Genomic DNA, 11,861 nt, shown 5'->3' with positions numbered 1-11,861 from the left:
ATCCACCTATAATGCTATGATATGATGGTCAAAACCATGCCTCGGAAAGTGAGAGAGGAACTCAATCCACAAGCCTGAGAACTGCACCACCAAACCAGATCCACACAAAATTTAATTTGTACTCTCCTCTCTGCAGGTGTGTGCAGGAAAAAAAAAACATTCACCATGATTTTAAAAGGTTAAGTCTGGTCATTTTTGTTTTATCTCTGTTGTTTTGCACCTACTGTGACTACTGTACATCACTGGGTACAAAACAACAAGCTACTGTATGTGACTGAGTAGACAGAGTTTTCTGCTCTCCAGCAAAAAATAAATAATAAATAATAAAAATGAGCATAAGAAGTCCAGCAGAAGATAAAGGAAATTTTACTTGCACAACAGTAAGATGTTGGTCTTCTATCCACTAATATTTTAATATATGAATTAACATGACATTGATATGAATCAGTTGCTAATTACTGACAGAAACAACCGGCATTTACTGATTAACTGTACAAACATCACTGATTTTAATTTTAATAGAATCAGAAAATATAAACAACTTTTAGAAGATTAAAATATCTATTATTTAATATGGCAAACTCTTCTCATTCCAAATGTTTGAGTTATGGTGGCTTTTGGATAACAGAATCCAGTGAAACATGGTTTACATGAGAACAGTACACGTAAAAATACATGTAATGACATGTATTTTATGTTTTACATGTAAAAAAGTTAGGTGCATTGTTACAGATGCAGATACTCAAACTGACCTAAATTAATCCCTCTAAAAATATTTTCAGATACCTATGAATTTAAATAATATAGAGGTGACAAATCAGTCTACAACATGGGGACACCATTTTAAAGAAGGAAGGACTCTAGTGAATCATATATAAACTGCTGTCATGTATAAATGAATAATGAGTAAACATTAAACTAAGGTCACCCTGTCTCTTACCTGTTCTTGAACAGAACATGTTGCATGTTGGGTAAATAACAGCCAGGTAAGATAAGTTGCATTTAAGAGCGTCAATATTGTACTCTGCTGTATATTGTGGAGTGACAGTGGCTGTGTAATCAAACTAATGTTATCAGCCTGATTTTATCAGCTTTAATTACACATTACTAAGGATATAGGTGAGGAGGGAGAGAATGGAGGAGATGATAGGGTAACAGTAAGACACACAAACACTTTTCTCTCTGCTAAGGCTACGTGTGTGCATTACACAGGTTAACACAATCACTGAAAAAAATATCCTGTTGTGTAAAAACAGAAATATCAATGCTCGGAGCACTGTAAAGAAAATGTTAACAAATGTAGGATTCTGCATTTTTGAAATTTAACTTATTAGTCCCCAAATCAATGGTTGAATACTATTAATGACCAGAAATTTTCAATGAAAAGCATGAGCTATGAAGTCAGGAAATGTAGTCCTTTTATTTGTGTTAACTGACTTTATGAGTTTTTCAAGTTTATTTTCTATCCCTTAATCTGGCTTTTTCTCTACGTTTTTGGAATAATCAGTTTATTTAATTACACAGTTGAGATTTCAAATAAATGACAAAACCACAAGAAACACATAAATGTAAAAGGTCTTTATTATTTAAATAATAAATCCAATAAATCCATCCAGAGCTTTGCTGTGACTGAATAACCTGCATGTCTTTGGCGTGTGGGAGGAAACTGGAGCGCCCGGAGTAAACCCACATGGACACGGAGAGAACATGCAAACTCTACACAGAGTAAGAACTGGAGCCCCTCTCTGTTAGGCTACAGTGCCGACCACTCCGCCCACCGTGCCACCCTCATGTCAAAGTAAAACAGACAAAAATGTGCAAATGTAAAACATATAAAAAAAATTTCACCTGGCAGAAAGGAGTTTCACTGAGGAGGAAGTGTGGCAAACCAAGGCTAACCATGTTTCTGCATGACTCACACCCACCCACCAATGCACAGGTGTCCCACCCAACCACTTCAATCATTTCCCTCCCACTAAGTCCACTAAAAATAATAGTTGCTAATATTTTTATGGCTCAAAATTCCACAACACAGGGTTAAATTAAGCCTAATTATTTACAGATATCTCAGTCTGACTCACCTTTGTATATACTCACCCCTCTTTCTCCATACGTTTTTTTCCATTGCTCTTCACCAATGCTGGTCCTTCAGTCTGCCAGCTTTCCATGGACACTGAAACTGTACAGACAGGTATAGTCGGGATTGCCCCAGTTGCTCTCGACTTGCAGCTTTGCATACTTGAAGACAGTGTTTTTTTGATCCTGAGAATCAAGAGAAATGAGCAGGGACAGTTAGATGGGTGGTGAAAAAAGTGACAGTAATAATGATTAACCAGAGATGAAAATCAGGCTTATAATGATTACAGTAAGGACAGATACACAGAGATTTAAGGGGAACCAAACTATACTTCTTGTAGCATTTTAGCTTTGTGCTATACTGATTAAATGGTGTAATACTCACAAGTAGCAAGAAAATCTGTACTGGATCCCCATCCTGTTCATAATGAAAACTTCCTAGTTTGGTTCCATCATCATCAACATTCTCCATTCCCTGAAAGAGCGAAAGAGATAAATATCCAGTTAAACATTATGCATATGACAAATTGAGTTATTAAATTGAGTGGTACACATGATGTCTGCAGTTTAACTATGACAAATCTGTGACGTACATAGACAGAAAAGTCCTTTGGGGCGCTGGGAATTGTGCCAGTCGGGGATGAGTTCCTATGAATGTGACTCAGTTTCACATGGCTGATGGTGACTGGGTGAGACAGTTTGATATACAAATGTCCCTGCCCACCTTCAAAAGGCCAGCAGCGCCCTGGAAGCAGAGTTGAATGTCCCTGAGGATAGAGCAAGTAAAAGGTAGAGTTTTGTTTTGTATATTAAAGAATAGTGAGTTTAAAAAAAGTTGCAACTAACATACCATATATAGTCATACTGCATGGTGACCTGTTTAGTGTGTATAGTTCCTACCTGAATAACAGTGCTTGGGTGCACAGCTGGTCGATATATGGGTATCCCAAAAATCGTCAGGCATGTTTCTTTTGTCTGGTACAATTCTGAAGTCTGATGTAGCACAATTTTTGCTCCTGTACACAAAACACACACACACAAAGAAAGTGAGAAACCAGTCTCAAATCTAAAAACGTAACTGTGTGAATTAAAACCTTGCTGGTTGCAGATGACGCTAATGAAGATCATTAACTGTACATGTCTCACCGAGTGACTCCAGAGCAAAGTTGGGCAAAGTGTCTGCATCCGGAAGAAGGTGCTTCTTCAACCTCAGCAGCTCTTCCTGCAGCTCTTTCATCTGCTTCTCAAACTGTTCATATCTTGCAATTGCAGAGTCCTGTATGTGAGAAGACATTCATTTACCATTAGATGTTGGCAACTTTGGAATGGTAACATACTGATATCAATGTAAGTTTCACAGTGTTTTTACTGTTGATAATTTGAACTCAGATTGTGTGTATTCCTGGGTGAACAGAAACACTAAAAATGCTTCTACTAAAAAGAGAAAGTCAAGCTGTTTTGGATCTTGTAGGTCATACCATATTCATGACATGTAGGGCAGGTGACTGGAAGGGTCCTGAATTGAGAACGCTGCTGCTTAGAGCAGTAATCAGGTATGTAAGTCCTGATGGATTTAAAGACACAAAGCACAGAATAAAAAATTCAGCAACGCTTTTTAAAACACAGGCACTTCACAAAACTCACAAGTTGGTGTAGGCCCACTAAATGTGATTGTGGAAGGAGAGATCACTTACCACAAAACAGGGGGAGTATGAAGACAGAGATACCATACAGCTTCCACTTGAGTATGGCAGGGTGCCTGCTGTTGCTGGTGGTCTCTGTGTTATTGGGCTCAGAATGGCAACGAATAAGCCGCCTCTTGAAAATCCTGGACGCACATGAGAAAAGAATGAAGGTGTACAAAGAACAGATGACTGACTAAACACATACAGTGTGATGACACAGACATTATATATATATATATATATATATATATATATATGTCTTACACATATACACTTCAGCTTACACATATACACTTCAGCTTACCTATATGTGGTCTCCTTATAGGAACGCAATGGTTGTCTGTCATTGTCATAGTATCCTGAGGTTTCCAGTCGAGGGCTTCTTCGTGGCATGGCTGTAAAACAAAAAGAACAAGTTAGTCACATACTGACACAAGTTTTATTTTGCTCCTATTAGATGCAACTAATTACATATGAATTAAGTGTTTCAGTTTTAACCATCTTCTCTTCTTTTTGTAACTAATATCTATTTTCAGCACAGTCACACATTCCTCAATCCCTCCCAAACATTAATAACCATTATGTTTTTTTTGTTTGTTTTTTGCTTTGATCCAACACCATGACTTTGCATTTGAAAATTATATTTATCCTCTGTTCTTACATCTCAGTGGACAGAAGAGTTAAGTTGTTGAGAAAGTATAAAACTAAACAATTTCGTGCTACATTACTGCCTGTCAGTAATTTTGAGGTAGGCCCACAGCCAAGTAGATCAAAATTTGGTGCAGTGACTGGGTTAAAAATAGGCTTATAATTGTCTACCTCTACATGACAATAACCACAATAATTTAATCTAACATCAAGTTCAAAGATGTTAGAATTTGTAGAAAAATTATGAGTGAGTCCCATTTTCTTGAAAGCTGTCTAGTATTTTGTCTGGCACTAGCTACCTATATACTGTACATTCAACAAAACCCCTGTTTTATTTATAAAAGCAAAACTATCCTATAACGTTACAACAGCCCTTCCTGCTTCGCTTACAGAGTTAATTTTGGTATAAGAATCGGCTATAGGAACGATTACTTACTTTCACTGTAAATTGGCTAAACTCAGTGTATAGTTGTGTAGAAAACAAAAAACAAAAAGTAGTTTCAGGTCTTGTAAGTAGTTTTGCGCTGCATTCAGTTTGACGTCAATAATGGAATGAGGAATGAAAAGCAAAATAAAAGATGAAAGTCAGAATTTCCATGTGTTTCATTCCATAACGTTGTCATAGTGATGATAGGCCCGAATGTTGCACACACACGCACACACTATAGAGAGAGAGAGAGAGAGAGAGAGGGAGAGAGATTGTAAATATATATATATATATATGAATACAACCAAAAACGCAACATTTTACGTTAATATTTTATTGATTAGTAATAATCCATCCATCGATTATCTACCGTTTATCAATCCAGGGAAAGTGGAAGGATGGCTGGAGCTAATCTCAGCTAACACTAGACAAAATGTGAGGTGGACAGAGCCAACGCATAGTTCAGAGTCATCAATTAGCCTAACCTGCATGTCTTTGGACTGTGGGAGAAAGCTGGAGTACCCGGAGAAAATCACACTGAAGGACCCTGCAAGCGCGTTCGTTTTTCTGCAGTGACTATCTGATTGGTCTATTCTGATGGAGGGGTAACCGTGGTTTTAAACTTAGTTCCCCCATGATTGGTGCGCAGTCCGGTCCCAATCTCTCGGCACTTTCTTCATCCAATCCCGTTGGACAGCGCCCATCTGTGAAATCTAAAGAATTCTTTACTGGCCGTTTCTAGGTGCCCCTCATTCTGAGGTTATCTGACCTGTAGCTCATGTTTACCAGAACAACGGTTTCTGGGGATGCACTTCTGCTTCTCTATCACAGTTGCTATACTATTCTCGAAGCTACATTCTTTTACAAACAGTTGATACAAAGCATTTAATAACTTTTAATCCTTACAACCCCTGGCTCCATTGGCATTCAAACCCGACACTTTATTACCGTGAGGCGGCCGTGCAGAAACTGGAGTGCCTGCATTTTTTTTTAACATCTGCGTCCGCGGATCACGTGAGCTTGTGCCACAACGTCATTTTCCAGCGACTGTATCTGATAGAAACCTCCATGTGAGCAGCTTCTACCGAAATTATTAATTAAATAGGTAAGTCCTATATCAGTACGAAAGTTGGTGATGCTGTGAGTCTGCATTCTGCTCCTGCAAATAAAGTTTATTCTTATAATAGAAGATGGAACAAAGCGCTGCTGCAGGTCAGATCGAGTCTTCCGTTTCCCGACAAGGTCAGGATTTAACCTTACAGGAAATACAGCTACTCTGCGACTGTCATTTCTATCCATTTCTATCAGTATTATCGTCACCGTGCAAGAGGTGTCGTTCACAGCCAACATAATGGATATTTAGCTGGCCTCAGTGTAGTTATATTGTTGTCATTGCGCACCTCAGACAAGTATGGGCTGCACCAGCAGCTTACACTAAATTGCCTAAGTGCTTGATGTCTTCAAGAAAGATACTTCAAACGTTGGTAGATGTGATGCTGAATATCTGACAGTGTGTCACTGTTACTTTCTGCCAGGTTTCTTAAATCCTTAAACCCTTCTTTGTTTCTTCTTTTTAGTGAAAATTTTAACTCAAACCTTAGGTTGGATGTGGGATGGTGACATTGACCGCTGAACTGTGAGAAATTGCTTCTATCCTGTTCTCCCTCAGACCCAATGGCCAGCCGCCTCTTGGCTAGATATGCCCGCTTGCTCTGCAGGGTCTCCCCTCAGGCCCCAGCAGCAGCAGAAGCTGTTGCTGCCCGCCTGCCTCTCTCTGTGGCTGGGCCTGTAGAATTGCAGAGGGCTCAGGGCTGGCCATGGGGAACAGAGAGGTCATTGTGTGAAGGTAGGACCATCACCAGGGAAGACACCTTCCTAACCGCGGTGCCACTTACCCAGCTGGATGAGTTGGTGAGAAAGGCAGAGGTGCCAGAGGACGTCCTACTGGCCTGGGCTGAACACGGAGGACACGGTACTCAAGCTGCTAATGCCCTGATAAAGTGGACTCTGCTGACACTAAGGACAAAGGGAAAACCTAAAGATAAACAACCAGAACTGATGATGGATTCAAGGTTACTGGATATGATGGATACTATATCTCAGCAGGTAAGTCAGTCAGATATAGTGGTGGACTGGCACTTTTATCCATTTGTCTTATCTATTCATGTGTTTGCTTGTTTTGATTAATTACTCATTCATTTGTGTTTTTGCTTCAGGTGTCTTCAGTGTGGAACAACAATCTAGTAAATGTTTGGCGAGCACTCTTAATGATGGGTTTGCCCTCTACTGATTCAGTACTCAGGTCTGTCCAGACAGAGGTCCTGTGGAGAGTTCGCAGGCTAACGTACAAGCAGTTGGGCTCCCTGGTTGATTGGGGAGCAGGCAGGCAAGAACAGCAGGATGTGGCAATAGTGAATGCTGCATTAAAACAACTAGAACTTCGCTGGACTGAAATCACTGATACTAAAACTGTCACTGCACTGATTTCCAAAGGACAATACATGTCACCTATCTTGATGGACAGATTAGAAGACAAGGTATCAACATCCATGACGATTTAACACTGTTAATGACCTGATCTATGGGTATTGCTGTCTGTAAAAGTTTGACAATAGTCTTGTCTAGTCCTGTAATGCCATAACACTGGCGAGTTCATGAAAGTGTGTGAGAAAACCTGAAGAATTTAGAATATTGTTTTAATCACTCAAGTGTACAAGCTAGAATAGATAATTAATTCTGGAGTTCAAATAGATGTTGGTACAATCAGGTAAGTGTTGTGCTAGACCAAAATAATAGCACTTTATACATATGTCTTGCAGGCTTTAGAGCTTGTGGAGGGCTTTTCTGCAGAAGAGATTCGTAAAGTCTGTGTATCTTTAGCAACACAGAGCCGCAGATCTGTCCCACTGCTCAGAGCTCTGTCCTACCACCTTCTCCAGAAGCCGTCATCAGAGTTCACCACTCCAGTGATACTGGACATGGCATTTGTTTATGGTAATAACCCAGTCATAAGATCTTCTCTCACATGGAGGCATGGAAACTGAGTTAAACTATGGCACACTTTCAGTGATCAGTGAAGAGCTATTGACCCATCCAAGGGACATGTAATCCCCATCTGAAGGCACTTTATTTAGTTTAATATCAATACAGCTACTTGTATTTCTTACGGAAGTAGCTTTTGTTGGTAATATATTATTTTCTCAGTGCAGAATCTCTTTTTATATTGTAATCATGAATGTTTGCATATAATTGCAAAGTATTTGTGAAACTAAAGCTTGTAGTGCCAATCAGAAGAGATTAAAGTACTACCTGCCCAGTAGCAGTCTGCATAATATTATCATCTTTGCTTTGCCTTTCCATAGGGAAGTTGAATTTCAACCATTCTCAGGTATTTCAGCGAATGGCCTCGGAGTTGTTACCCAGAATCCCTGAGCTCAACTCTGCTGATGTCACTCGCTGTGCTAAATCTCTGGGCTTCCTCAAATGGCTCCACATCCCTCTTTTTGAGGCCTTTGCGAAGGTCAGTCAAGACTAACTGTAGTTCACATGGTTTGAAAATCTTAATCACTAATATTCAATCAAATTTGAATTGTATGACTCACTGTGAATTTTTGTTTCTGTAAATATATGTTTTTTTTCTTGTCAGCACTATATAGCAAACAGTCAGAAGTACAGTATTCTTCAGCTCTGCAATCTGCTCATGACTTTTGCCAGACTGGACTTCCAGCCCAGTAATGGAGAAGATTTCTTTAGCAAGGTACTAATGATATTAAAGACTCTCTTTTGACTTTCCATGGTTGCTTGTCCTTCCTATTTTGAATGCATTTTCTTTGTGTTTTTGTGTAAAGGTTCACTCTGTGCTGGAGGGCTCTCTCTCAGGCCTGGAGCTGTTCCTGCAGACAGATGTGGTTTGGTCTGTGTGTGTGCTACAGCAGGCTAAGACCCATTACCTCATCCCCCTCACACAACAAAGGCACATTACCAAACTATCAGGTAAGAGTTGCACCCTATAGCTGTGGGTGGTTCTTCTACTTTTACTTCTTTACCTTCCTGTTTTTGATAAATAGTGAATTTATTCATTTGTAGAAACACACTTAAGCAAAATTAAATTAAGAGAGGCTAGTGAAAGTGGTTCACGAACCTAGTAACATAATTAAACATTGTTCACCTTTTAAAAATCTTGTAATTTAACATTTGCAGTCTTGAAGCATGTCCCACTATTATCACTATGCAAATAATGGTTGGTGAATGGTTGATTTACTTTTATCTTGTATCCATAATTCTAATTCTCATAAATTATTATGCCAAAGAGTGGGGTGTATATTTTGTTTAGGACACTGAAAATTTCTTTTTTTTCCTCATATTTCTAATATCCTAAACCTCTGGGAGCTGACTGTTAAAATATCATTGTAGCTCAGTAGATGGCAGTGCAGCACTAGTCAATTTCTGGTTAGACACTAATCCCATTTACTCAAACATAGGAAGCATAACCTTCATTCCTAAAACATCCTTAAACTATTTTTAAAAGCCTTGGTGCCAGTGATTTACCAGCACATTTTTTTTATTTTTTTTGTATGCAGAGGGCAGTCCAGTTCAAGTAGAGAACTATCGTCTGAAGCTCCTCCACATTGCTGCGACTCTCCACTTAGAGTATCCAGGTTCCTCAGATACTCCATTCTATCTGGCTGCTCAGTCTGAGTTGGCCAGCAGCTCTCCCCTCTCTCCCCTGCACAGCAGTCTAAGAGAGGCATTACAGAGTTTTGTGGGTGGGAGGACAGAGGTCCTTCGCACTGGGGTTAACACAGTGTATGGATGGACAATTGGTAAGGGGGCTAAAGCAGCTCATTAATTCACTTTCCACATAAGCAGACACACTAGCCATTCAGTTTTTTGCTGGGGTTTTAAGGACTTTTACTCTAAAAGGAACATTTAACAACTGACATGCTGTGCTCTCATCAGATGGAGAGATGGTAGTGGATTGTGACAATAAACCAGTTGACATGACAATGCTGAAAGCCCCACATCTACCCAGTGGAGGAGGAGACCAGGATTTACCTGTAGGGGCACGGCGGTGAGTCATAGGATAGAATCACATAGGGGCTTTGGTGGTCAAAGATTTACTTTTTGCTTTTCTCCCTTTCAATTGTTGCATCTGTCTTTTTCTCTAACTAAAGTTATTTTGTTTTTCTCTCCCATGCACCTCCATTTGTTCCTTAGGCTTGCTTTCCTGGCTTGGGAATTTCCCAACTTTGTCTCAAAGAGTAAAGACCTTCTCGGACGATTTGTCATGATGAAGCGACATTTCCATTTGGCTGGCTTCATCACAGTGGAGGTAGGAAAAGGCTGGAAATGGGATTGTCTAGCGCTATAGCAGTGCTGTGATGATGGTTTAGTTATTTCAAAATAAAACCTATTTATTTTAACAGAACTGAGCTGTTGTTCAGACTAGCTGAAGGCAAATAAAAAAGGAAATTTCAGGTGTGTTGTATTTGTCAGGATAGTGAATTGTATTTCAGTAAACAGAGAGAAGCTGCTGTTCCTGACAGGCTAAGGCCATGCAAACAATGGGACCTAATACTTTTGTAGAGCTGAGAGTCAGGTGGGTGCTGCTGCAGTCTGTGGTATAAATAGAGCTCCAGCCACAGCTCTGCCTCATCTAGGCCAATCCAAACTCTCTCCCTCTCTCATCTAGGACAATCTCCTTAGCCAGTAGTAGTTTTACTTGCCTCTCAGGGTTGCAGTATTACAGGATGTGTTAACTGGGTAACAATATCTAGATGAGACTAATCCCTCTATGTCCCTTTTTAATGTTTTTAGAAACATATGCAAATAAAAGTGTTTTGCAGTTACATTCAGTCCTAAGTACCTAAGTACTGAGCATTGATAATGAAGAGATTGTTGCTCATTGTTGCACTTTTTTTTTTAAAAATTATTATTCTCCTCCTCTTCCAGGTGCCATATTATGAGTGGCTGGAGCTGAAGACAGACTGGCAGAAATTGGCATACCTGAAGGATAAAATGGGGAAGGCTGTGGCCGAGGATATGGCCAAATGAACTGTGCGAAGTCTTGAACAAAATTTGCAGTCTCAGCTGAATGCGAGCTTTCCCAACCAAATAGGACCACAGGGAATACACGCATACAATACACCCACGTTCACACCGAGAGCAGAGCAGTACTGTAGAAAAGCTCTCTCATACTTTGCCAGAAAAAGAAAACATATATATTTTGACTCTGGTTCCCTTGGCAACGTGTGGGGCTTTCCCTGTTTCCATGGTGATGATGAGCAGAGAGAGACACAAATAACGCTATACATCGTCTCCTACAGTAGAAACGATATTATCAAGTCTTTGTGTATGCGACAGATGTGTCAAAATAGAAGAAACATTTTTAAAATTTTGGTCAAAATATGCCTAATATTAGCATGTCAATATATATAATTAACTTAATTGTCTCTGTGAATGTGTTGAATAAATTGTTGCATTGCTATTTTTTAAATTCTCATGAGACTGATTATATTATACATGTGCACATTTTCTCAGGGGTGCAGAGTATGTGGAAGATAGTGGGCACCAAAGCCAGAAATCAAATTTGAATAGATATTTTTAAATGCAATACTGAATTTGTAAGTGTATCTGTGTTAATGTACATGCCTCTTAATTAGCAAAAGCATTACTGATCAGAGTAATGTTTTGAGATAAACATTTTGCTGACCTGAGACTGCTTACACAACAGTAGCACTCAGAGGCTGTTAAGTGGCAGTAAGAAGATTGGCAAATGTAAGCTTGGGCAGAGGTGAAAATTTGAGTTAAACTGAATAATATCCAAAGAATAATACAAGAGTGGCAAATGTGGTGACAGGAAACAACAAATATAAAAAATGTTACTTTGATAAACCATGATCCAGAAGTATGGTGCCTCCCTTATTCTTCCTGATATTCAGGGATTATGGATCGATTGATGGGCTGTTGACAAAGAGCCCGGCTAGCACTTTCAGTAATAAACTCCTTGGTCATAGTATCTCTCT

At 39.4% G+C, this 11,861-nt stretch overlaps 2 protein-coding genes across 9 annotated transcripts; one reads left to right on the top strand and one right to left on the bottom strand.

The window, feature by feature from the left end:
- Positions 1-1,653: 1,653 nt before the first annotated feature.
- On the bottom strand, positions 1,654-5,857 carry LOC113136344 (SUN domain-containing protein 1-like). Of its 5 annotated transcripts, none has more exons than XM_026317079.1 (10): positions 5,785-5,857; positions 4,846-5,071; positions 4,066-4,156; positions 3,771-3,904; positions 3,555-3,640; positions 3,223-3,352; positions 2,977-3,092; positions 2,670-2,843; positions 2,462-2,551; positions 1,654-2,262 (listed from the first exon to the last, which is right to left on the bottom strand). In XM_026317079.1, the coding sequence occupies exons 3-10, from the start codon at positions 4,152-4,154 to the stop codon at positions 2,149-2,151; spliced, it is 933 nt and encodes a 310-aa protein (XP_026172864.1). In that variant the 5' UTR covers positions 4,155-4,156; positions 4,846-5,071; positions 5,785-5,857; the 3' UTR covers positions 1,654-2,148. The 5 variants fall into 5 exon arrangements, with proteins under 5 accessions (XP_026172864.1, XP_026172863.1, XP_026172866.1 ...); XM_026317078.1 differs by having other exon boundaries at positions 5,322-5,845; XM_026317081.1 differs by having other exon boundaries at positions 5,743-5,836.
- A 3-nt stretch (positions 5,858-5,860) lies between these two features.
- tbrg4 (transforming growth factor beta regulator 4) lies at positions 5,861-11,332 on the top strand. 4 transcript variants are annotated; one of them, XM_026317076.1, is made up of 12 exons: positions 5,861-5,941; positions 6,024-6,078; positions 6,414-6,942; positions 7,053-7,373; positions 7,656-7,830; positions 8,199-8,356; positions 8,483-8,593; positions 8,685-8,829; positions 9,417-9,659; positions 9,796-9,907; positions 10,054-10,168; positions 10,789-10,925. In XM_026317076.1, the coding sequence occupies exons 3-12, from the start codon at positions 6,511-6,513 to the stop codon at positions 10,888-10,890; spliced, it is 1,914 nt and encodes a 637-aa protein (XP_026172861.1). In that variant the 5' UTR covers positions 5,861-5,941; positions 6,024-6,078; positions 6,414-6,510; the 3' UTR covers positions 10,891-10,925. The 4 variants fall into 4 exon arrangements, with proteins under 4 accessions (XP_026172861.1, XP_026172860.1, XP_026172862.1 ...); XM_026317075.1 differs by lacking the exon at positions 6,024-6,078 and having other exon boundaries at positions 5,868-5,941; XM_026317077.1 differs by lacking the exon at positions 6,024-6,078 and having other exon boundaries at positions 5,877-5,941; positions 6,506-6,942.
- Positions 11,333-11,861: the final 529 nt, after the last annotated feature.

Source organism: Mastacembelus armatus, chromosome 16, assembly GCF_900324485.2.
Source record: "Mastacembelus armatus chromosome 16, fMasArm1.2, whole genome shotgun sequence".
Lineage (NCBI taxonomy): Eukaryota > Metazoa > Chordata > Actinopteri > Synbranchiformes > Mastacembelidae > Mastacembelus > Mastacembelus armatus.
The sequence above is the reverse complement of the archived record's forward strand: the minus strand, read 5'-3'. Positions and strand labels throughout refer to the sequence as shown.

Coding starts and splice junctions, on each gene's coding strand:
- tbrg4 (XM_026317074.1), top strand. CDS start 6,027: ATGGAACAAAGCGCTGCTGCAGGTCAGATCGAGTCTTCCGTTTCCCGA. Junction 6,079..6,505: donor GTCTTCCGTTTCCCGACAAG/GTCAGGATTTAA, acceptor GTTCTCCCTCAG/ACCCAATGGCCAGCCGCCTC. Junction 9,660..9,795: donor AGTGTATGGATGGACAATTG/GTAAGGGGGCTA, acceptor TGCTCTCATCAG/ATGGAGAGATGGTAGTGGAT.
- LOC113136344 (XM_026317079.1), bottom strand. CDS start 4,154: ATGCCACGAAGAAGCCCTCGACTGGAAACCTCAGGATACTATGACAAT. Junction 3,093..3,222: donor CTTTGCTCTGGAGTCACTCG/GTGAGACATGTA, acceptor TTTTGTGTACAG/GAGCAAAAATTGTGCTACAT. Junction 2,263..2,461: donor TACAGATTTTCTTGCTACTT/GTGAGTATTACA, acceptor CTTGATTCTCAG/GATCAAAAAAACACTGTCTT.